Source organism: Petromyzon marinus, chromosome 2 (genome assembly GCF_048934315.1).
Source record: "Petromyzon marinus isolate PM22_M1 ecotype Great Lakes invasive population chromosome 2, UKy_Petmar_22M1.pri1.0, whole genome shotgun sequence".
NCBI classification, from domain to species: Eukaryota; Metazoa; Chordata; class Hyperoartia; order Petromyzontiformes; family Petromyzontidae; genus Petromyzon; species Petromyzon marinus.
The window spans coordinates 3,237,494-3,263,288 of record NC_133668.1 but is presented as its reverse complement, the minus strand read 5'-3'; the positions used below and the strand labels follow the sequence as shown (position 1 = coordinate 3,263,288).

The 25,795-nt window shown below is 47.7% G+C and overlaps 1 protein-coding gene across 2 annotated transcripts; it reads right to left on the bottom strand.

The window, feature by feature from the left end:
- Positions 1-227: 227 nt before the first annotated feature.
- LOC116949434 (G protein-activated inward rectifier potassium channel 1-like) lies at positions 228-17,830 on the bottom strand. Of its 2 annotated transcripts, none has more exons than XM_032966779.2 (3): positions 15,836-17,830; positions 11,057-11,273; positions 228-3,258 (listed from the first exon to the last, which is right to left on the bottom strand). In XM_032966779.2, the coding sequence occupies exons 1-3, from the start codon at positions 16,529-16,531 to the stop codon at positions 2,600-2,602; spliced, it is 1,572 nt and encodes a 523-aa protein (XP_032822670.1). In that variant the 5' UTR covers positions 16,532-17,830; the 3' UTR covers positions 228-2,599. The 2 variants fall into 2 exon arrangements, with proteins under 2 accessions (XP_032822670.1, XP_032822679.1); XM_032966788.2 differs by having other exon boundaries at positions 3,140-3,272.
- Between the last annotated feature and the right edge of the window lie 7,965 nt (positions 17,831-25,795).

The window sequence follows — 25,795 nt, the reverse complement described above, 5'->3', positions numbered from 1 at the left end:
ACGCGCTCACCTGTAGTTACAAACGCACGTGCGCACACCTGTAGTGACAAACACACGCGCGCACACCTGTAGTGACAAACGCACGCGCGCACACCTGTAGTGACAAACGCACGCGCGCACACCTGTAGTCACAAACGCACGCGCGCACACCTGCAGTCACAAACGCACGCGCGCGCACAGTCGTAGAAAACCCACAGCTCACGCGTGAATTTCTCACACGCAGCAAATTCAATCTGATGCAAAACCCCGTGAGTTTATTCGCCTTCCGCTTTCCCTGCACGTGCCACGCACACGCTTGTCGTCCCGACACGTACGCTTCCACGCACCGAAGGCCAGATTCACATGGCTACTGCTCCTTGCATTATGCATCCATAAAACCTGGACCCCCCCCCCCATCAGCAGTCCAAGGAGGGGGGATATAATGGCTGCAGGGCGAGGCCTATCATCCCCGAATATATTCTTTTCAACGACGTATCCCAACAACACACAAACAATCGTTTTGCCGGTGTCCATCTCCGTGCGGTGGCACCGAGCCAGCGGAGGAGAGTCTTCTCCGTCCAACTCCTCGCCGTTACAAATTTTCCACCAAGTGGCACTGCATTGTGAAAAGACCCCCCCCCCCCCCCAGGAGAGACGATGTGGTTGAGTCATTATCCCGAGTGGGGACTTTGAACTCTCGAACCGTGAGTAAGGAGCGTTCTGCCACCGTCCCGCCTGGCCAGACAAACGTGAAATTAGGTTGCTGTGTGCATGGTCGAAGGGTTATCCCCATTCTCATCCGGCAGCTCAAAGTTTCGACTCGGCTAGCGGGGCGGTGGGTGGTGGCTGCAGATTACTCACGTAGTCATCATCCGTCACGGCGGACCCGATATAATCCCAAAGAACAGCTTCCTCTTCCTTCGACCCCATCCCCCCACTCCGCCACCCACACAGCATCGCCACAACCGGGTAGGGAATGCCCCCCGTTTATGCCAATGCGTGCCGAGGCGACTCGGCTCGCGTGTGTCGTCGCTCAATTAGAAGCCAACCTTGGCACGCACCACGCTCGGCGAGGGACGGCGTCCCTTCTCATCCTACTCCACTTCCTCCTCCTCCACAGCGGCAGCTGTTCAGGGGCAATGACCCGGGCGCCAATGCACAGTCGACACAGCGGCTCGCAAAGCAGCACGGAGCGCCACTCATGCATCCGTTGGCAAGCTTGGAGATGAGACGAGCGCGTAACGGGAGGGGGACGGGGAGGGGAAGGAGGCGATGCGGTGCGGGTTCAGGGCCGTCAGTGGTTGCCCCGTGAGCGACACTCGTTTACTTGTACACTGAACAACACAACGTAAGCATGGGTGCGGCAGTGGCTGTTGTTATTATTGAGGCTTTGTCATAAAGCCAACGTCCGACTTGTCTAAAATGCTGAATGGATAGAATCGAATACATATGTTTAATGTAAATGCGAATAGACGTTATGTAAATATGCTACGTTTTTTTACTACAGCTGTTACAACGTGCTTAATCAAGTAGGTTTCTTACACGAGAGACATAAACAGCACAGACACTGCATCACCGAGTGACATAAAATATGTAGTGCATGTATTATATGATGATAATTTCGTTTTGTATACACATCACAAAGGGAACACATGAGCAGGTTAAATTATATATCGAAACATTAACGTGTTATAAAATTGTGCAATAAGCTTTACAGCTTCAATAAATGTGTGCTATTTTGTTGCCTTTAATAATAATATAGAATTATGTATATATAGGTAGCCCTGTTTATATTATTGTCACACATGCTAGGGCGAATCAGTAATCAAAGGTCTTTCATTGTAGGCACGGTATTCATGTATGGCATCAAAAAAGCCACTCTGTTACCCTGAAAAATATGCACATTCATCAATGTGAAATTATTTTCGTTCACACTCTCTTTCCCTCCCTCCCTCCCTCTCCAATTTTCTTGCCGACGGTGACCGAAATGCACGCTCGCTCTGCGTGGTAAAACTTTGTGCTATTCGGGATGCCGTCGGTGTGGGCTCGCCGTACGTGAAGGGGGCCGAGAGTTCCGATGTCCCGGAGGGACGGGGAGGTGGGTGGGTGGGTGGGTGGTGGGGGAGGAGGAGGAGGAGCGATGAAAGCAGCACCGGTGGCAAATACCTCGCGGGTCGACGGTGCAGTAAATCCCGAAGATTGTGTCGGCCCCGAAACCAACCATCAGCGGAGTGTGGATTCGAAACCACCGAAGTCCCGTTGCTGTTCGCGGTGTTTCTGTTTCCCCCCCCCCCCCCACCCATGTTGGCGTTTCGCGGCGGGCTCGCGTTGAGTCGCAATTAAAACGGCAACAACAATAACAACAACAACAAAAACAGCCAATGCCTCGTACTGCAGCTCAAGGGGAGATTTCGGCTCGAGAAGTCGGAGGAGCGCCAGCGCCGCCAACGCTCTCACAAGCCGCGAACTTCCCACGTCTCCCGTCGCCCGGCTTCTGCCCGCCCCGTGCTCTCCATCTCCGTCCGCCCGTGGCGATACCGCCAGCGCTCACGCGGGTTAGCACAGCAGCAGCAGCACAGCCGCCACCTCCCCCGCCTCCTTCCCGTACCCGCGCCAGCGCCTATCCGTTCATCTTGCGCAGCTTGGCCGGCAGGATCTCCTCCGGAGCTCGGAAACTGATGCACGTGTTCATCCGCTGCAGCTTGGCCGGCAACTCCGACCTGCCGCCCACCGCCGGGCTCCTCTGCACGCCCGCGTCCGAGTTCATCTTGAAGGTCCTGAGCGGGAAGCGCTCCTCGGGCTCCGAGCCCATGCGCTTCATCCTGAGCGGGATTTCGCTCATGCTGTCGCTGCCCAGGCCGAAGCCGATGCCGGCGCTCGACACCGTCTCGCTGATGGTGGAGCTCATGCGCAGCAGCCGCCTGCTCTGGACGTCGCCGCCTCCCGCGCTCATCCTCTGAAGCTTGGACGGCAGGCGCGCCGCGGCCGCCGGGGCCGCCGCCTCGCCGGGGCCGCCGTCTTGGCAGTCCAAGCCGCCCGAGTCTTTCCTGCGGCTCTCGGCGAGCAGGGCGCGCTGCGGCGACAGCGGCGACTGCAGCAGCGAGGTGGCCTCCTCCTGCTCCTTGATGCTCTGCGGCGCCGTGGGAACCTCGAAGGTGCTGTGGAACTGCGAGTAGTCGACGCGGAAGAAGCCGTCCTCGAGCGACATGACGGGCAGGAAGCGGTGACCCCAGAGCACCTCGTCCTCCGTGTAGGAGGTGCGCGCCTGGCACGTCATGCCTGCGCGACAGCGGCTGCACGGCTTTAATTTGCACGCGGGAGGCACCCGAACTTCGCCGCGGCAAACCGCGAACGTCGATGCGCAGGAGAAGCCGGATGCGAGCACGAGCCGTCGCGAGCAAGTCCAGCTGCGTGCTCACGTAGAAAGTGTTTTGCTTTGATCGGGCATTGTTTCCCTTTGCATGCCCCACCACTGGTCCAATGTAAGGGGGTGCTGTTGCTTATATCCAGCTTCTACTGCATCTCACCTTTAGCTTCGACCGCATGCACGGGCAAGGCGAGTGACCGGAAGGCTTTACAAAAAGCAGTCGTGGTAGCTTTGACAGAGAAGCCGAATTCAGTGGGGGTCGTGCTAGGAGTTCTTACAAGAAGATTTCAAGCAAACACATCATGGGACCTCCTTTGCCAGTACCAAAATATGATAATAGGCTTTCCCCCTTTTTTCTGACCAACAAAACAGGTGTTGAGATGTTAAAACACCAAACTGAAATCTTTTACAAGAATCATGTCTGCATTAACCACAATAATTGTGGTCAGAATGCAAAAAAAGCCTTTTGGCATCCTCTAGTCTAACACCGTTTGAGACGAGGCTCAAAAGAAAGCTGTCTCTGATGTGGACCAATCAGTTTCAAGGACAATGCATATATTATCAGAGGTTATTTTTTGCATTCTGACCACAAGCATTTTGGTTAATGCAGACATGATTCCTTGTAAAAGGTTTCAGTTTGGTGTTTTAACATCTTAACACCTGTTTTGTTGCCAGAAAAAAAGAGGAAAAACCTATTATCATTACAAGAAAAGTTAGAATTAATTTATCGTAAGAAACAAATTCGGTTTCATGAAAGGGTGCGGGGCATGAGAAACGATGAGAATGCTTTGTGAACGGTGCATAGAACATGGCCAGGCGTTGTGTGTGTGTGTGTGCGTCGTGGACTATGAGAAGGTTGTCATTGACAGGTTTGCAGATTTTCAAGGGATGGTGGCAGGCACGTATGTATGTACAGTGAGGGGAAAAAAGTATTTGATCCCCTGCTGATTTTGTACGTTTGCCCACTGACAAAGAAATGATCAGTCTATAATTTTAATGGTAGGTTTATTTGAACAGTGAGAGACAGAATGACAACAACAAAATCCAGAAAAACGCATGTCAAAAATGTTATAAATTGATTTGCATTTTAATGTGGGAAATAATTATTTGACCCCCTATCAATCAGAAAGATTTCTGGCTCCCAGGTGTCTTTTATACAGGTAACGAGCTGAGATTAGGAGTACACTCTTAAAGGGAGTGCTCCTAATCTCAGCTTGTTACCTGTATAAAAGGACAGCTGTCCACAGAAGCAATCAATCAATCAGATCCTTAACTCTCCACCAAGGCCAAGACCAAGGAGTTCTCCAAGGATGTCAGGGACAAGATTGTAGACCTACACAAGGCTGTAATGGGCTACAAGACCATTTCCAAGCAGCTTGGTGAGAAGGTGACAACAGTTGGTGCGATTATTCGCAAATGGAAGAAACACAAAAGAACTGTCAATCTCCCTCGGCATGGGGGTCCATGCAAGATCTCACCTCGTGGAGTTGCAATGATCAAGAGAACGGTGAGGAATCAGCCCAGAACTACACGGGAGGATCTTGTCAATGATTTCAAGGCAGCTGGGACCATAGTCACCAAGAAAACAATTGGTAACACACTACGCTGTGAAGGACTGAAATCCTGCAGCGCCCGCAAGGTCCCCCTGCTCAAGAAAGCACATATACATGCCCGTCTGAAGTTTGCCAATGAACATCTGAATGATTCAGAGGACAACTGGGTGAAAGTGTTGTGGTCAGATGAGACCAAAATGGAGCTCTTTGGCATCAACTCAACTCGCCGTGTTTGTAGGAGGAGGAATGCTGCCTATGCCCCAAGAACACCATCCCCACCGTCAAACATGGAGGTGGAAACATTATACTTTGGGGGTGTTGTTCTGCTAAAGGGACGGGACAACTTCACCGCATCAAAGGGACGATGGACGGGGCCATGTACCGTCAAATCTTGGGTGAGAACCTCCTTCCCTCAGCCAGGGCATTGAAAATTGGTCGTGGATGGGTATTCCAGCATGACAATGACCCAAAACACACGGCCAAGGCAACAAAGGAGTGGCTCAAGAAGAAGCACATTAAGGTCCTGGAGTGGCCTAGCCAGTCTCCAGACCTTAATCCCATAGAAAATCTGTGGGGGGAGCTGAAGGTTCGAGTTGCCAAACGTCAGCCTCGAAACCTTAATGACTTGGAGAAGATCTTCAAAGAGGAGTGGGACAAAATCCCTCCTGAGATGTGAGCAAACCTGGTGGCCAACTACAAGAAACGTCTGACCTCTGTGATTGCCAACAAGGGTTTTGCCACCAAGTACTAAGTCATGTTTTTCAGAGGGGTCAAATACTTATTTCCCTCATTAAAATGCAAATCAATTATAACATTTTTGACACGCGTTTTTGTGGATTTGTTGTTGTTGTTATTCTGTCTCTCACTGTTCAAATAAACCTACCATTAAAATTGTAGACTGATCACATCTTTGTCAATGGGCAAACGTACAAAATCAGCAGGGGATCAAATACTTTTTTCCCTCACTGTATGTGTGTTGATATTATTTCGCACCATACATAACTAACCGTACCGATTGGCTGACGAGTGAGTTAATCAACACGGCAAAGCCAGATGGGTACAATGATCAATGTAGATAGGACAAAAGTTATGAGATTGTCAAGGAAAGTCTGAGGAATATTGAATGTCAAGATTGACGAACAATGGGTAGAACTGTTGAAGACATTGAGGATCCTGTGCGCATTGATCCGTGGAAGATGGATTGGCGTGTCGCAGAAAACAAAGATTGGGGATTGACGGTGGAGGAAGAGGCATTCAGGAAGAAGAAAGAGTTGCTGACAAGAACGACGAGTGAAATGGTGAAGAAGGATGAGACGATGAAGAAGGTGAAGAAGAAGATCAAGAAGAAGAAGAAGAAGAAAAAGAAGAAGACGAAGGAAAAAGAAGAAGATGAAGAAGATGAAGAAGATGAAGAAGATGAAGAAGGAGAAGATGAAAAAGGAGAAGAAGAATATGAAGAAGGAGAAGATCAAGAAGAAGATGAAGAATAAGATGAAGAAGAAGATGAAAAAGGAGAAGGAGAATATGAAGAAGGAGAAGATCAAGAAGGATAAGATGAAGAAGGAGAAGGATAAGATGAAGAAGTGGTGTGGAAGTGTAGCTCTGCGCGGAGCGAAAAACGTGGTTACTGAGAAAAGACGCGGCGAGACTTTGGAAGCGTTAGGAGACGTGGATGTTGGATGAGGATGCAGAGAGTGAGGCTGGACAGAGAAGAAGACCAGTGAAGGGATATTGCAACGCACCAACGGAGGAGGAAGGAGAAAGGAAGTCACTGGAAGGAGTGAGAAGAACTGGATTGGACGCATTCCAAGAGGGGACGTTTAAATTAACAAAGGCACCACAGGAGGAAGTCGTGACTGGAAAAGAAGGCCAAGGATTACGATGTTGAAAGAGCCAAAAGGAATAAAAATTGTTTCGTGGAAATGAGGAAAGCAGAGAACAGAGGAAGATGGGGAAGATTTTTTTTTAATTTATGCTTACGAGGTAAGGCCCAGTGAGCTATATAACTTTTTTTAGAAGCGACCTGGCCACAAATGATAGCCCAATGAAGTGGCTTATCACGTGGAAATTTATAGCAGACAAATACTCTAAATGCGTGATGTTGATTCTAAATGTGGAGGGAAAACCCGGAACACCTGGAGAATAATCTGCGCCACCACAGGAGGAACATGCAAACTCCAAATATACAGCAGGCGTCAGGGTCAGGATCAAACCCAGGCAAGTTAGTAAACATCTCACCACCACAGCCAAGGTCCTGCCGTTACTGTTGCTCGTCATCTCGGAGAGGCACTTCGAGTGACAAGGCACATTTTTTTGTCACCAAGGTCAACGAGTAGCCAATTCCTTCCTGCGTGAATTATCTCGTGGGTTGAAACTGGATTACTCAAGGGAGAAAACACACAAACATACAGACTAGTCTACAAGGCACTCGAGTACACCTCCCTGCTGATTGGGACTCCCACGCACGTGGAGGCCTTTTGCACAATAGAAGAGCCCGCCACCTCTGAAGCGGCTGCATTACAGGTGGGCAGATGCCCATACTGGACATGTGTGGGGAAAAAAAGAAGAGCTTACCAGCTCATCGGATTCCTCCTGCAGCCGAAATAAAGATTCCGATTCTGGGAGCCGAAAACGCTTGGCAGGTCACACGAGAAGGACAAACCCGTGACTTAATGATTTTGTGACTGCAGGAATTAATATTATTGGGTCTTTCGGTAAAGTCACGTAGATAGGTTCAAATAAAATTTCCGACGTGACTTTACCAAAAGACCCAAAAATAAGGACAAACCCGTTGTATTTTGGGGGAGGGGGTCAGCGCACTTCTGGTCACAACGCTTCTCTATCTGCTTCTTTCCCTCGCACTGCTCCACTTGGGAATTTCCCCCCTCTCTTTTTCCACAAAGGTCTCGTAATGATCTTTGCTCACTTCGAGAAATGCGTTACACATCGCTTATCCTCACCTTCAAATTAGCATGACGTACATATTTTACAAATTTTACGGTATTGTGTGTTGCTGGCCGCTTAATGTTGCATGCAGGAGATCGTGGATTCAATCCGGAGCCTGACGATGCCTGTTGTGTATCTGTAATTCCGCAAGTTCTCTCCTGGTGGTCGCGTGGATTTTTCTCTGGGTTCCTCCAGTATTGCCCTCCACTTTCAGAAGCACGCGTTTACATGACTTCACTGCTCCCCGAAATTCCCACGTGTGATGATATGAGCCACTGCGGTGAGCATTCATGCGTGGCCAGGTATCCTCTGAAACAGAGCTGATAGCTCAGCTTGGCTTCATCTGGTAAGTAAAATGGTACGCAAAAAAAAAACTGCGCTGTAAACAAATATTATTTTTTAATATATATATAAAATCGCAGCTAAGCGTGAAACAGCTTTGCGTTCCACCAAGGTAGCTTCCAGGCGGCTTTTATCCCCAAGGGCCGTGAGAGGCGCTGCACGGCACACATGGCAACAGCGGCAGAGTGGTTGGCCGCTCTTCACTTGTGAGATTAGAAAATATGTAGATATTCCCATAATTCCTTCATCGGCTTTATAGTGTGTAGGTTGTCAACCTTGTCGGTGGTCACACCTTGACATGGGGGGGGGTGGGTGGGGAGGGGGCAGAATTGGCCGAGCGATTGAGCCCGAGGTGGCGAGCTCGTTGTGCGATCGCGACCGTACGACGTTTGATTAGAGAGGGAGCTAAAAATCGCAAAGCTGATTGCGCACGCTTACCAAACAAAAAAACAAGACAATATCGCTCCAGCGTGCGCATCAACAGCAACCACGGTGTCTGGCGTAATGGCGTGCGTCAAGTGTGTAAAATAGCACCGTCCTACTTCAATGCAAACGCCTTCATTAAGATTCTCTACGTGGGGTCCCTTCTTTTTCTACGCGGCTATTAATAAACTAATGGATTGCTAAAATCACAACGCTTGTCAAAATTAACCCCTTTATTAACATCAATTAATGTAGGCTCAGCGGGGCGGGATCAGCTGCATCATCTGCACACGCCGGGGAATCAATCAGCGTTGGCACCTGGGGGTCGCGCTCCGAGCGCGAGGGCATTGCGGGTGGCCAGGGCTCGCCGCTGCTGCCACCCCAATGCGCGGTGGGGGAGCGGCGGTGCAGCGGTCCAGCGCACCGAGTTACGGTAGCCGGCCACCGGGGTTTCGATTCACGCCGTCGGCTAACGCCGATGACGGTTCGTCTGAACCCCGGTCATGGGCCTCGCCTAGGTCGACGCAGCCTCAAATAGGCCGTTCAGATTTGGCTGCTGTAAAGTGTTTGGCTGTGATATATGTCTACGTGATAAGCCACTTCGTTGAGCGATCATTTGTGGCCAGGTCGCTTCTGAAAAAGAGCTACAGCATAGCTCAGTAGCCCTCACCTGGTAAAATAATAAAAATTGTTGATAGTTTAGTTTCAAATGCGTACCTGGCACGGTATGTAAACATCGCCACTGAGGAGACAAAGACGTTCGGGTGTGGTGTTGACCATCCACCCCCTCTCGTGCCGCATGCTGGCCTTCATAAGCGCTCGCTAACAGCACCTGCCCCAACATACCGTTAAGACTACACGGGGGATCTTTGTCTTTAATGAGCTGTGTGCTCCCAGTTCGGAGGGATAATGTAACAGACAGCCGCGTTTCTCTCTTGTGGAGAAGACAAAGGGACGGTGCTCTGCATCGCTTGGAGACAGGAGGGAAGCTCTACCGCTTGAGTGTGGAAATCGAAAAAAAGACAGTGCCGCAGTTACTCATCTGCCAAACGGGCGTAATGCCGCTCGGATGCAGTGGCCTTGCTGACTGATTGTGAGGCTCCGTTTGTGGGTAGGCACTCGGCAGCACGTACGGGTTTTTTTTTTTGACAAACAAGCCACTCGTTTGAGCCAATCAAGGGAGAGTGGTGTGTGAGCGGTTCAGGGATTTTCAGGCTGTGCGATGTACGGTGACTGACCGTCATCCTGGGGTTACACATGGGCATTAGCTGTGCAGGCTTTCAAGGCAGAACGAATGACGACATGGAATATACGCCGCAATTATTTGTCCTACACCTGAGCGTGACGGCAGCGCTCTGACGCAGCTGTGCCACCAAACTCGGCACTCAGAGGGGCGGCGTCGGTCATTTCCATCTCAGCGCGTGAGCAGGTACGACGTCTAACACTTCACAGACAGCGTGCAGCTAATGCGACTCGTGAGCGCTCTTCGTGTGTCTCTTGAGTCATATCATGTTTCTGTCTAATGAGACATTGTGGGTTGGCGCTCATAAAGACTTGGAGTTTTGCCAAATAACATGTTTCGCCCATTAACACAGTTGATTCCTGTCATTGCCTCTGTCACCCAGTGATTATTTTGGAACTTTACAATGGTAACGTGGTGTGATGGAACTCAATGCCTCTAGTTACTCTGTTACAAAACTCTGCTCCGGTAGCTCTCATCCGATCGAGCGCGATTCTCTAAAACGTCAAACACAGGTGGGCGAAGAAACCACATGCGATCCTGTTTGGGCCTGTGCTGTGTGCTCGGGCCCCAGCTGTTGTAAAACCAGAGCGTAAGAACATTGCGCTGCAGTCGAGATGAGATAAAAACCCAGGCGGTGGAGAGCATTTACTTTACGTTGCAATAAAAGCCCAATTAAACTACTTAAAAAAACTATTTTTTATTTTAGCAGTTAAGGCCCATTGAGCCAAATATCTCTTTTTTCAGAAGCGATCTTGCCACAAATGATAGCACCTCAACGAAGTGGCCTATCATTGCGTGGAAATTTACAGGAGCCAAATACTGTAAACGCGCATTGCTTCTCAATGTGAAGGGAAAAACCGGAAGACCCAGAGATAAAATCCACGCATTGGGGTGCCGATTGGGGGTCCTGGAGAAAAATCCACGCATTGGGGTCCCGATTGGGGGTCCTGGAGAAAAATCCACGCATTAGGGTGCCGATTGGGCCACCCGGAAAAAAAATCCACGCATTAGGGCCAGATTGGGGGGACCTGCAGAAAAATCCACGCATTGGGGTCCGATCGCGGGACCCGGAGAAAAATCCACGCATTGGGACCCAACGGGAAAACGGCTTGAGCAGAAGCTCACACACAAGGCGCGTCCGCCGTTTATAACGCCGCGTCGGCGCAGCCCAACTCCGAGTTTGCCGGCGCGGCGCTCTCTCACCGGTCGTCTCGACGATGCCCTCGAGGATGACGACGATCTCGAATTGCTCCGTCTGCATGGAGCGATAGGAGAGCTCGTAGAAGGGGCTGTTGGTGTCGATGACGTGGCAGATGGTGAGGGGCGACACCAGAAACAGCTGATCGGCGCCCGTGCCGAATCCCACGTCCAGCTCCAGCTGATCCAGCGGCAGGAACTCGCCCTCGGGCGTCTGCCGCGACTGCCCGCCCGGCCACGCGCGCACACGGCAGGGGTCTCGTTACGGTCGCGCGGACGCTCGCAGGTAAGACTCCGGCAGGGCTCGGAACGCGTTCTCTACGCCTTCTTGTTTACCCAGCAACAAAAAACTTTAACAAAAAACTTTTTTTTTGTTAAGCATTTTTTTTGTCGTCGTTTACAGAACCCAGAATGCAGGTGGGAAATTTTAAAAAAGGAAGGGTTAAAAAAAAACAACAGGTAACGTGTAACAAGCTAGGTGCGTAACGCACCCTCGGAATTAGGGAATGACCGAGGGCGCCCAGGCTGGCTGCCCAAACCGCAGGTGGGAGTGACGATTGGGAGGCAGTGAATGTAAGTTGAGCGGGGAGGGGAGATGAGAGAATGGGAGAAAAGGGAGTGGAGAGGTAATGTAACCAAACAGACCCCCCCCCCCCAAAAAAAAACGCGATGTCCAAGTTTGTCAATGTTGTGACCTCCAAGGAGTAACGGTTACAGTACCCAGAGTTGAACTCAGCAATCACTGGCGATATCATGGGACCTTGTTTGCCAGTATTGACAGCTGTGTTAAATATTTTTAAACGCCAAATAGGCACCTTTTGCAAGCAATCGAGTCTACATTAACCACACGCACTTGTGGCGAACATGCAAACAAACATCTCTTATAATGTGTGCATTGTCTTTGAAACGCAATGTCTCTGGTGTCGGCCAACCAGTTTCAAAGACAATGCGTATATCATAAGAGCGTGTTTGCTTTCATGCTTCGACACAAGCACAGGCGCCTCATGCAGACTCGATTGCTTGCAAAAGGTGCCTATTTGGCGTTTGAACATCTTAACACCTCCTGTTTTACTGTCGGCAAGGGTTCAACCTATTCGTAGTTTTCACACTCCAGCAAAAAAAAACTTTTACCGGCACACATCTCCACTGCAACGAAGGTCGTTTACGGCGAATCTTTACATTTTATTTCGCGTTCAGTGTGGCTTTGCCTCGAGCATGCATTGTTTTTTTTTATAGTGACTTTACCGAAAGAATCAAGAATATGTCTTGGGCTCTGCCAATTAAATTAAGTCTGCTGTTTTCACCTTGTGCTTACGTGTGGTACCTGCTCTGTCAAGTGCAGCAACTGCGGGGTGTTTCACACGGGCAGTGGGCTTTGCCTGGTAGGATGGGGATGGCTTAGGTTAATTTGTTTGTGTTTGGGTAATTTGTTTACCTCTCTTGTACTCTGCACTCCTATCTTGTTTTAGTAACTGTTTGTTGTTGCAACGTTCTTACCCGGCCCCTACTTTGATAAATAAATATCCTGATTTTTGAAAGAAGAAAAAAAACTGCAATCTCACTGCGCAGTTGACGTCTGCAGGCAAGTCGCCCGTCAGAGAGTGTGTCACAGATGACGCATTCACTCTCGTTGCCTTTAAAGCGAGGGAAATGTAAACTGACAAATGTTAATATAATAACAGTTTTTTTTTGGGGGGGGGGGGTGAGATCGCGTAAATGTAAATGTGCCGTTAAACCCGCCACCACCCGACACAGCCAATTCGCAAGGTTTGCCACGTAAACAAAACGTGCCAATGAGTGACGACTTCAGAACAACCGGTGTGTTGGAGAGCAAAACCCACGACCTTTACAATTTGAGTACGACTTACAAATATTCTGCCAAGGCGTACGCCAACACTTTGAAAATGCAACTTGACGCGAATATACTTAGCTTGAACACTTCAACATATCTCCTGCGGCTGGAGACCACAATTGTTCTATTATCATCTTCAATAGCAGTAGACCGCATGGGGAACAAGTGACTGATGATAATAATTAAATGCCGGATGGCCCAATTCGGTATAAGGCAAGCCTCTGAAGGGATCTATGTGCAACGTGATGAATGCATTGTGGACACAAAACAGCGGTGTCATTGAGTCACCCTCACGGAGACAGCCAATAATTGGGTCTGCTGGCTCCACCAGGTCCGGTCGAGTCATCAGAATTTCGTAACCCCCCCCCCCCTTTCGGACGGGTAGGAACATTGCAGGCGGCTACGGAGAGATAAATGAGCCACTGATGCATTCGTCCATTTCGCTAAAGACTTATGGCTCCCCCGGGTTCCGCGGCAGGGCGATGTGAAGGTGCACGGTGGGGGTGGAGATCACTGCGGGTGGATGGGGCGCCACTGGCAGCCAGCCGTAAATCAGGGGGCGACACGCGCGCGCACACACAATGCGTTTACTGCCGAATGGCGAATTCCCAAGCAATATACACACGATGACAATTGTCTCAAACAAATACCGCGCAGAAAATTAAATTGCATTCCCTCCGAAGCTTTTGGCCGGCATCGGTTTGTTAAATGTATCGGGCATTTCGCGTCCAATTGCTCGGTTGGCCGAGCATTCTATCCGTCATGGGGCACATGGCTATGGCATTGCTTAATTTATACATCACCCCCCCCCCCCGCTCCTTGCGCATCGCACGAATGAATCTTTGTTGGAAATGCGTGATTACAGCGTAGTTATATTCTTGGTTCTTTCGGTAAAGTCACGTAGAAGGGAAACAATAAAATAATAAAATAATATTTTATTGTTTCCCTTCTAATAAAAATATATTTTATTGTTTCCCTTCTACGTGACTTTACCGAAAGAACCAATAACATGAATCCCTGCAGTCACGAAAGCTTTAAATCAAAATTTTACAGCGTAGTTACTTGCTCCGGTACGGTATTGGTGTGGCGTGCAGATTAATTTGCTTTGTGTTAGTTCATGGGAACGAGCTTCGTCACCTGCCCCAAACAATGTAAAACATTTTCTGAGACTGATGCAATTGAGACAAAACACGAGTATGTACCGACGTGTGAAATTGCAATATGTGTCCTATTGGTTTTGGTTGCAAGATTTCATATTCGAGAACGGTTTTAGGGCCAGCTCAAACTTTCTGTTCCCAGGTACTGTGCGGATACAACTCTTAACATGATTGGGATGCCAATGTCACGTCAAGATAATCCCCCCCCCAAAAATAGATCCGAAGAAGACCAGACTTCACACAAAACGTGAAATCCCCGAGATGGGTTTAATCGAAAAGAGGGCTTCGTGAGGACAGAAAGTGCCGGGCCCAGTCATGGCGAAGACAGCAGATTGGTTTGTTTGCCAAATAGACAGCTGTTTAAGTTAATTAACTTTTTGTCTCTAATTAAAAACGTATATGTATATTTTAGAATGACGCTCTAGTTTCAATGTAAAGCTTTCGTGACTGCAAGGATTCATCTTCTTTGGTTCTTTCGGTAAAGTCACGTAGAATGAGAATAAAATTATAAAATAAAATAAGACAATAAAATTCTCACGACGTTTCGGCCACAACACAAGTAGCCTTCATCAGGTGAAAGAACAGAACTGTCGGGACGACAGTGCTTCAATGGAAGCTCTGATTGAAGCACTGTCATCCCGACAGTTCTGTTCTTTCACCTGATGAAGGCTACTTGTGTTGTGGCCGAAACGTCGTGAAAATTGTATTGTCTTATTTTGTTTTATTATTTTATTCTCATTCTACGTGACTTCATCGAAAGAACCAAAGAAGACGCTCTCGTTGCCATAAACTTGACAAGAACACACGAGAAGTACCCTCTCAATCACAGCTAATGTTGTGTTTTAATCAAATTATTCTATATTGGGTGCGGGTAAATGTATTGGAAAGTAAAAAACGTCGAGCTTGCGATGTTTGGTTCGAGCCGAGTTCCGACACCCACATTTAAAACAAAGCCTCGGGTAGGATCTCAAAAGTGACATCACTCCGTGTGCCCTGCTCAAAGCACGCGTAGGGCTGTTACTCAATTCCGCACGATTGCGCGTGGAATTTCCACGTTCCAATGGGCGGGGATCATCATATATGGTACAAAACTAATTTCCTGCCCGCACAGCGATTCCAGTAATTTATAGGCGCCCGGAGGCACGTTCGGTTGATTTGAACCCCGTGATTCCATTTGCCCTCCCGCTACCGCTTGCGGGTTGCGCGCTCGAAGCACAACGACCGAGAAGAGGAAGAAGAGAGAAAACCTCGACCAGTGAGAGTGTCCCCCAGCTCGCTCTAAACGAGGGCGGCACGAGCTCGCGAGATGAAGTCGCCACCGACTCAGCCCCAGAACCGCAGCGTTGGGGGGGGGGGGGCGCGCGGGAGTGCGAGCTGAGCCCCATCCCCATACTCAAGGCCCAGACATCCCCTTCTATATTCGTAGTCATGTCAAGACATATTCTTGGTTCTTTCGGTAAAGTCACGTAAATAGAAAACAAAAAATAGAAGCAAAAATAAAACTCCACGACGTTTCGATCGCAACACAAGCGATCTTCATCAGGCAGAGAGAATAAAGTCAAGACATATCGGTGCCCTAGAAACATAGAGTGGTGGTGGTGGGGGGGGGGCTGGAGTAGAACGCACGACAGACAAACGCGCGTCACATCGTGACTCATTCCGTTGAGGGTCACCAACATTTGTTGAAAGTTTGTTTAGCGTCCACTCTGTCGCCCCACCTCCCCTCAACCGCCCCCCTCACTATTCAAACAACCTCGCGCTGCCGTGTTTACTCACCCTGAGCAGCTTGCAGCGGATCTGCGCCGACACCATGTGGCTGTTGCGCAGGTTCCCGACGCGGAACATGAGACAGAGTCTCCCGTCGCGCATCGAGATGACCGCGCTCTCGCTGAACATGAGCGTCTCGGCGCGCTTCTTGGGCTGCGACATCTTGATGAACATGCAGCCCACGAGGAAGGCGTCCACGATGGAGCCGAGCAGCGACTGGAAGAGGAAGAGGAGGATGCCCTCGGGGCACCGCTCCGTGATGTAGCGGTGGCCGTAGCCGATGGTGGCCTCCGTCTCGATGAAGAAGAGGAAGGCCGACGGGAAGTTGTAGACGTTGGCGACGCATGGCGTGTAATCCGCGTCGCGCGCGATGTCCATGTCTCCGCGCACGTAGGCGATGAGCCACCAGAATCCGGCCATCACGAGCCACGCCACGGTGTAGGTGAGGATGAAGATGAGCAGGTTCCAGCGCCACTTGAGGTCGACGAGCGTGGTGAAGATGTCGGAGATGTATCGGCCCGTCTCGCCGCTCACGTTGCCGTGCTGCACGTTGCAGCGGCCGTTCTTGGCGACGAAGCGCTGCCTCTTTTTCTTCTTCTTGAAGTCCGTGCCGCGACCTCCTCGGCCTCCGACGCCCCCGGGCCCGCTCACCACGCTAGACACCACCTGATACTCCTCCACGGATCGTCTGCAGAACAGGGACATGCTTGAGGCGTCGCTGCTGGGGAGAAGTGGGGGAGGGGGGCGAGCGGGGGTGGGGGGGTGGTGGAACCGTTCCGACTACAGCCGTGCGTTCTGGGGGTTCTGTGCCGAGGCCGCTTAGGCGCCGTCGCCGTTGATGCTGCTGCTGCTGCTGAAGCTTGCGGTGGTGCCTCTCGTGAAGAGCCAGGTGATGTGTCTTCGAGATGACTTCCTCCGAATCCTCGATCTCACCATCTCGCACACGTGACAACCGTGGCCCTTGTGTTGTTGTGTGTGTGTGTGTTTTATCCCAAAGGGTCCGTGGTTCCGTTGTTTTGTTTGTTTGGTTAAAAAAAAAAGTGCGACTGCTCGCAATGGAAAGCGGGCGAAATGAGCCCGCCGTGTGAGTGGTGTGAGGGAGAGAGCAGAGGAACAGCGCTGAGTATGAGGCGTGGAGGAGGAGTGGTTCGTGCGGGTGGGGGGGGATGTGTGGGGGGAGGTGATGGTGGCTGGGGAGGAGCGCTGGGCGGGCCTTGGTGCTGAAATGGACAGCGTCTCGGCAAGGGCTCAGTGCCCATTACATAACACGCCCCGTGCTGATCCGAGACGTGACCGCGCTGCGCCTTTAAGCCAACGGAGCAATGCAATCGGAACGAGGGTTTCTGGAGCGGTGGGTCGCGTCCTCTCCCTGTGTGCGCGCGCGCGCTTTAAGGCTTCTCCACGCGCTATGCGGTGTGACAAAGGAAAGGCAGATTCGATATTAATTCAGGCACGGGAAATTATGTAAATGGAGCATGTTTTGCCCGGACAATGCAAGAGGAACGATGTCGGTGTTTGTCCGTGCCGATATCTTTGTAGCAGATTTGCTTCGGCTCGTGGTGTCCGTGTGTTTTTGATGTAGATTATTCCAGAAGAGACGCATTCGTACCGCCATAGGGAAGTACAATTAACAAAACGAGATCGCCTGATCTTCCTTCCCAAGAAATTGGCATTTTGAATGAGAGATGATAAATAAATGAAACTAAAATAGTGTAAATGCTTGTAATTACAGAGCACCAGGTTGCTTAAAGTTAGTCTTTGTATGCCTGCTCCTTAACTTCTGAAGCTGCATTGCACACATTTCTGTCTGGTACGGTATATTTTTGTTACAAGTGAGTGTTAACAGTGGTGTATTATCAGTTTGGAGGATTATCGGATGATTTTCAAAACAAAACAACCACGAAAGTAGAATGAAGTAAGAAAATACGAAATACTCAATAAATCTGGAAAAGGAGGTTCACCGATTACATAAGGTACTGTTACAAAAAATGTAAGTGAACAATAGGAAAGCTAAACGTGTTGGGATCAAGATAAATAAATATGATCAAAGCTAATTCTGTGTACAACAAGTTCACTCGACATGATGACGTCAACAAGTTCACTCGACATGAAGACGTCAACAAGTTCACTCGACATGAAGACGTCAACAAGTTCACTCGACATGACGTCAACAAGTTCACTCAACATGAAGACGTCAACAAGTTCACTCAACATGAAGACGTCAACAAGTTCACTCAACATGACGTCAGCAAGTTCACTCGACATGACGTCAGCAAGTTCACTCAACATGAAGACGTCAACAAGTTCACTCAACATGAAGACGTCAACAAGTTCACTCGACATGAAGACGTCAGCAAGTTCACTCAACATGACGTCAACAAGTTCACTCAACATGAAGACGTCAACAAGTTTACTCAACATGACGTCAGCAAGTTCACTCGACATGAAGACGTCAACAAGTTCACTCAACATGATGACGTCAACAAGTTCACTCAACATGAAGACGTCAGCAAGTTCACTCAACATGACGTCAACAAGTTCACTCAACATGACGTCAACAAGTTCACTCAACATGAAGACGTCAACAAGTTCACTCAACATGACGTCAACAAGTTCACTCAACATGAAGACGTCAACAAGTTCACTCAACATGACGTCAACAAGTTCACTCAACATGACGTCAACAAGTTCACTCAACATGAAGACGTCAACAAGTTCACTCGACATGAAGACGTCAACAAGTTCACTCGACATGACGTCAACAAGTTCACTCGACATGAAGACGTCAACAAGTTCACTCGACATGTAGACGTCAACAAGTTCACTCGACATGACGTCAACAAGTTCACTCAACATGAAGACGTCAACAAGTTCACTCAACATGACGTCAACAAGTTCACTCAACATGAAGACGTCAACAAGTTCACTCAACATGAAGACGTCAACAAGTTCACTCGACATGAAGACATCAACAAGTTCACTCAACATGACGTCAACAAGTTCACTCGACATGACGTCAACAAGTTCACTCAACATGAAGACGTCAACAAGTTCACTCGACATGACGTCAGCAAGTTCACTCAACATGAAGACGTCAACAAGTTCACTCGACATGAAGACGTCAACAAGTTCACTCAACATGACGTCAACAAGTTCACTCAACATGACGTCAACAAGTTCACTCAACATGAAGACGTCAGCAAGTTCACTCAACATGAAGACGTCAACAAGTTCACTCAACATGACGTCAACAAGTTCACTCAACATGAAGACGTCAGCAAGTTCACTCAACATGATGACGTCAACAAGTTCACTCAACATGAAGACGTCAACAAGTTCACTCAACATGACGTCAACAAGTTCACTCAACATGACGTCAACAAGTTCACTCAACATGAAGACGTCAACAAGTTCACTCAACATGAAGACGTCAACAAGTTCACTCAACATGACGTCAACAAGTTCACTCAACATGAAGACGTCAACAAGTTCACTCGACATGAAGACGTCAACAAGTTCACTCGACATGACGTCAACAAGTTCACTCGACATGAAGACGTCAACAAGTTCACTCGACATGTAGACGTCAACAAGTTCACTCGACATGACGTCAACAAGTTCACTCAACATGAAGACGTCAACAAGTTCACTCAACATGACGTCAACAAGTTCACTCAACATGACGTCAGCAAGTTCACTCAACATGACGACGTCAACAAGTTCACTCAACATGACGTCAACAAGTTCACTCAACATGAAGACGTCAACAAGTTCACTCAACATGAAGACGTCAACAAGTTCACTCAACATGACGTCAACAAGTTCACTCAACATGACGTCAACAAGTTCACTCAACATGAAGACGTCAACAAGTTCACTCAACATGAAGACGTCAACAAGTTCACTCGACATGAAGACGTCAACAAGTTCACTCAACATGACGACGTCAACAAGTTCACGCAACATGATGACGTTAACAAGTTCACTCAACATGATGACGTCAACAAGTTCACTCAACATGAAGACGTCAGCAAGTTCACTCAACATGACGTCAACAAGTTCACTCAACATGACGTCAGCAAGTTCACTCAACATGAAGACGTCAACAAGTTCACTCGACATGAAGACGTCAACAAGTTCACTCAACATGACGTCAACAAGTTCACTCAACATGAAGACGTCAACAAGTTCACTCGACATGAAGACGTCAACAAGTTCACTCGACATGACGTCAACAAGTTCACTCAACATGACGTCAACAAGTTCACTCAACATGAAGACGTCAACAAGTTCACTCAACATGACGTCAACAAGTTCACTCGACATGAAGACGTCAGCAAGTTCACTCAACATGACGTCAACAAGTTCACTCGACATGTAGACGTCAACAAGTTCACTCGACATGACGTCAACAAGTTCACTCGACATGTAGACGTCAACAAGTTCACTCGACATGACGTCAACAAGTTCACTCAACATGAAGACGTCAACAAGTTCACTCAACATGACGTCAACAAGTTCACTCAACATGACGTCAACAAGTTCACTCAACATGAAGACGTCAACAAGTTCACTCAACATGAAGACGTCAACAAGTTCACTCGACATGACGTCAACAAGTTCACTCAACAAGACGTCAACAAGTTCACTCAACAAGACGTCAACAAGTTCACTCGACATGAAGACGTCAACAAGTTCACTCAACATGACGTCAACAAGTTCACTCAACATGACGTCAACAAGTTCACTCAACATGAAGACGTCAACAAGTTCACTCAACATGAAGACGTCAACAAGTTCACTCAACATGACGTCAACAAGTTCACTCGACATGACGTCAACAAGTTCACTCAACATGAAGACGTCAACAAGTTCACTCGACATGACGTCAACAAGTTCACTCAACATAAAGACGTCAACAAGTTCACTCGACATGAAGACGTCAACAAGTTCACTCAACATGACGTCAACAAGTTCACTCAACATGACGTCAACAAGTTCACTCAACATGAAGACGTCAGCAAGTTCACTCAACATGAAGACGTCAACAAGTTCACTCAACATGACGTCAACAAGTTCACTCAACATGAAGACGTCAGCAAGTTCACTCAACATGATGACGTCAACAAGTTCACTCAACATGAAGACGTCAACAAGTTCACTCAACATGACGTCAACAAGTTCACTCAACATGACGTCAACAAGTTCACTCAACATGAAGACGTCAACAAGTTCACTCGACATGACGTCAACAAATTCACTAAACATGAAGACGTCAACAAGTTCACTCAACATGAAGACGTCAACAAGTTCACTCAACAAGACGTCAACAAGTTCACTCGACATGACGTCAACAAGTTCACTCAACATGAAGACATCAGCAAGTTCACTCAACATGAAGACGTCAACAAGTTCACTCAACATGACGTCAGCAAGTTCACTCGACATGACGTCAACAAATTCACTCAACATGAAGACGTCAAGAAGTTCACTCGACATGAAGACGTCAACAAGTTCACTCAACATGACGTCAACAAGTTCACTCGACAAGACGTCAACAAGTTCACTCGACATGAAGACGTCAGCAAGTTCTCTCAACATGAAGACGTCAACAAGTTCTCTCAACATGACGTCAACAAGTTCACTCAACATGAAGACGTCAACAAGTTCACTCGACATGAAGACATCAACAAGTTCACTCAACATGACGTCAACAAGTTCACTCGACATGACGTCAACAAGTTCACTCAACATGAAGACGTCAACAAGTTCACTCGACATGACGTCAGCAAGTTCACTCAACATGAAGACGTCGACAAGTTCACTCGACATGAAGACGTCAACAAGTTCACTCAACATGACGTCAACAAGTTCACTCAACATGACGTCAACAAGTTCACTCAACATGAAGACGTCAGCAAGTTCACTCAACATGAAGACGTCAACAAGTTCACTCAACATGACGTCAACAAGTTCACTCAACATGAGACGTCAGCAAGTTCACTCAACATGATGACGTCAACAAGTTCACTCAACATGAAGACGTCAACAAGTTCACTTAACATGACGTCAACAAGTTCACTCAACATGAAGACGTCAACAAGTTCACTCGACATGACGTCAACAAATTCACTCAACATGAAGACGTCAACAAGTTCACTCAACATGAAGACGTCAACAAGTTCACTCAACATGACGTCAACAAGTTTACTCAACATGAAGACATCAGCAAGTTCACTCAACATGAAGACGTCAACAAGTTCACTCAACATGACGTCAGCAAGTTCACTCGACATGACGTCAACAAATTCACTCAACATGAAGACGTCAAGAAGTTCACTCGACATGAAGACGTCAACAAGTTCACTCAACATGACGTCAACAAGTTCACTCGACAAGACGTCAACAAGTTCACTCGACATGAAGACGTCAGCAAGTTCTCTCAACATGAAGATGTCAACAAGTTCTCTCAACATGACGTCAACAAGTTCACTCGACATGAAGACGTCAACAAGTTCACTCAACATGATGACGTCAACAAGTTCACTCAACATGATGACGTCAACAAGTTCACTCGACATGAAGACGTCAACAAGTTCTCTCAACATGAAGACGTCAACAAGTTCTCTCAACAAGACGTCAACAAGTTCACTCAACATGAAGACGTCAACAAGTTCACTCGACATGAAGACGTCAACAAGTTCACTCAACATGACGTCAACAAGTTCACTCAACATGATGACGTCAACAAGTTCACTCAACATGAAGACGTCAACAAGTTCACTCAACATGATGACGTCAACAAGTTCACTCAACATGATGACGTCAACAAGTTCACTCGACATGACGTCAGCAAGTTCACTCAACATGAAGACGTCAACAAGTTCACTCAACATGACGTCAACAAGTTCACTCAACATGAAGACATCAACAAGTTCACGCGATATGAAGACGTCATCAAGTTCACTCAACATGAAGACGTCAACAAGTTCACTCAACATGAAGACGTCAACAAGTTCACTCGACATGACGTCAACAAGTTCACTCGACATGACGTCAACAAGTTCACTCAACATGATGACGTCAACAAGTTCACTCGACATGAAGACGTCAACAAGTTCACTCAACATAAAGACGTCAACAAGTTCACTCGACATGACGTCAACAAGTTCACTCGACATGAAGACGTCAGCAAGTTCACTCAACATGAAGACGTCAACAAGTTCACTCGACATGATGACGTCAACAAGTTCACTCAACATGAAGACGTCAACAAGTTCACTCGACATGACGTCAACAAGTTCACTCAACATGAAGACGTCAACAAGTTCACTCAACATGACGTCAACAAGTTCACTCAACATGACGTCAACAAGTTCACTCAACATGAAGACGTCAACAAGTTCACTCAACATGACGTCAACAAGTTCACGCAACATGAAGACGTCAACAAGTTCACTCAACATGACGTCAACAAGTTCACGCGACATGAAGACGTCAGCAAGTTCACTCAACATGAAGACGTCAGCAAGTTCACTCAACATGACGTCAACAAGTTCACTCGACATGACGTCAACAAGTTCACTCAACATGAAGACGTCAACAAGTTCACTCAACATGAAGACGTCAACAAGTTCACTCAACATGACGTCAGCAAGTTCACTCAACATGACGTCAACAAGTTCACTCAACATGAAGACGTCAACAAGTTCACGCGACATGAAGACGTCATCAAGTTCACTCAACATGAAGACGTCAACAAGTTCACTCAACAAGACGTCAACAAGTTCACTCGACATGACGTCAGCAAGTTCACTCAACATGATGTCAACAAGTTCACTCAACATGAAGACGTCAACAAGTTCACACGACATGAAGACGTCAACAAGTTCACGCAACATGACGTCAACAAGTTCACTCAACATGAAGACGTCAACAAGTTCACGCGACATGAAGACGTCAACAAGTTCACTCGACATGACGTCAACAAGTTCACTCAACATGAAGACGTCAGCAAGTTCACTCAACATGAAGACGTCAACAAGTTCACTCAACATGACGTCAACAAGTTCACTCGACATGACGTCAGCAAGTTCACTCAACAAGACGTCAACAAGTTCACTCAACATGAAGACGTCAACAAGTTCACTCAACAAGACGTTAACAAGTTCACTCAACATGATGACGTCAGCAAGTTCACTCAACATGACGTCAACAAGTTCACTCAACATGACGTCAACAAGTTCACGCAACATGAAGACGTCAACAAGTTCACTCGACATGAAGACGTCAACAAGTTCACTCAACATGATGACGTCAACAAGTTCACTCAACATGATGACGTCAACAAGTTCACTCAACATGACATCAACAAGTTCACTCAACATGAAGACGTCAACAAGTTCACTCGACATGAAGACGTCAGCAAGTTCACTCAACATGAAGACGTCAACAAGTTCACTCAACATGACGTCAACATGTTCACTCGCCATGACGTCAACAAGTTCACTCAACATGACGTCAACAAGTTCACTCAACATGAAGACGTCAACAAGTTCACTCGACATGAAGACGTCAACAAGTTCACTCGACATGAAGACGTCAACAAGTTCACTCGACATGACGTCAACAAGTTCACTCGACATGAAGACGTCAGCAAGTTCACTCAACATGACGTCAGCAAGTTCACTCAACATGACGTCAACAAGTTCACTCAACAAGACGTCAGCAAGTTCACTCAACATGAAGACATCAACAAGTTCACTCGACATGAAGACGTCAACAAGTTCACTCAACATGACGTCAACAAGTTCACTCAACATGATGACGTCAACAAGTTCACTCAACATGAAGACGTCAACAAGTTCACTCAACATGACGTCAGCAAGTTCACTCGACATGAAGACGTCAGCAAGTTCACTCGACATGAAGACGTCAACAAGTTCACTCAACATGACGTCAACAAGTTCACTCAACATGATGACGTCAACAAGTTCACTCAACATGAAGACGTCAACAAGTTCACTCAACATGATGACGTCAACAAGTTCACTCAACATGATGACGTCAACAAGTTCACTCGACATGACGTCAGCAAGTTCACTCAACATGAAGACGTCAACAAGTTCACTCAACATGACGTCAACAAGTTCACTCAACATGAAGACATCAACAAGTTCACGCGATATGAAGACGTCATCAAGTTCACTCAACATGAAGACGTCAACAAGTTCACTCAACATGAAGACGTCAACAAGTTCACTCGACATGACGTCAACAAGTTCACTCGACATGACGTCAACAAGTTCACTCAACATGATGACGTCAACAAGTTCACTCGACATGAAGACGTCAACAAGTTCACTCAACATAAAGACGTCAACAAGTTCACTCGACATGACGTCAACAAGTTCACTCGACATGAAGACGTCAGCAAGTTCACTCAACATGAAGACGTCAACAAGTTCACTCGACATGATGACGTCAACAAGTTCACTCAACATGAAGACGTCAACAAGTTCACTCGACATGACGTCAACAAGTTCACTCAACATGAAGACGTCAACAAGTTCACTCAACATGACGTCAACAAGTTCACTCAACATGAAGACGTCAACAAGTTCACTCAACATGACGTCAACAAGTTCACGCAACATGAAGACGTCAACAAGTTCACTCAACATGACGTCAACAAGTTCACGCGACATGAAGACGTCAGCAAGTTCACTCAACATGAAGACGTCAGCAAGTTCACTCAACATGACGTCAACAAGTTCACTCGACATGACGTCAACAAGTTCACTCAACATGAAGACGTCAACAAGTTCACTCAACATGAAGACGTCAACAAGTTCACTCAACATGACGTCAGCAAGTTCACTCAACATGACGTCAACAAGTTCACTCAACATGAAGACGTCAACAAGTTCACGCGACATGAAGACGTCATCAAGTTCACTCAACATGAAG

Coding starts and splice junctions, on each gene's coding strand:
- LOC116949434 (XM_032966779.2), bottom strand. CDS start 16,531: ATGTCCCTGTTCTGCAGACGATCCGTGGAGGAGTATCAGGTGGTGTCT. Junction 11,274..15,835: donor TCCGCTGCAAGCTGCTCAGG/GTGAGTAAACAC, acceptor CCGGGCGGGCAG/TCGCGGCAGACGCCCGAGGG. Junction 3,259..11,056: donor GGGCATCGTCGAGACGACCG/GTGAGAGAGCGC, acceptor GCTGTCGCGCAG/GCATGACGTGCCAGGCGCGC.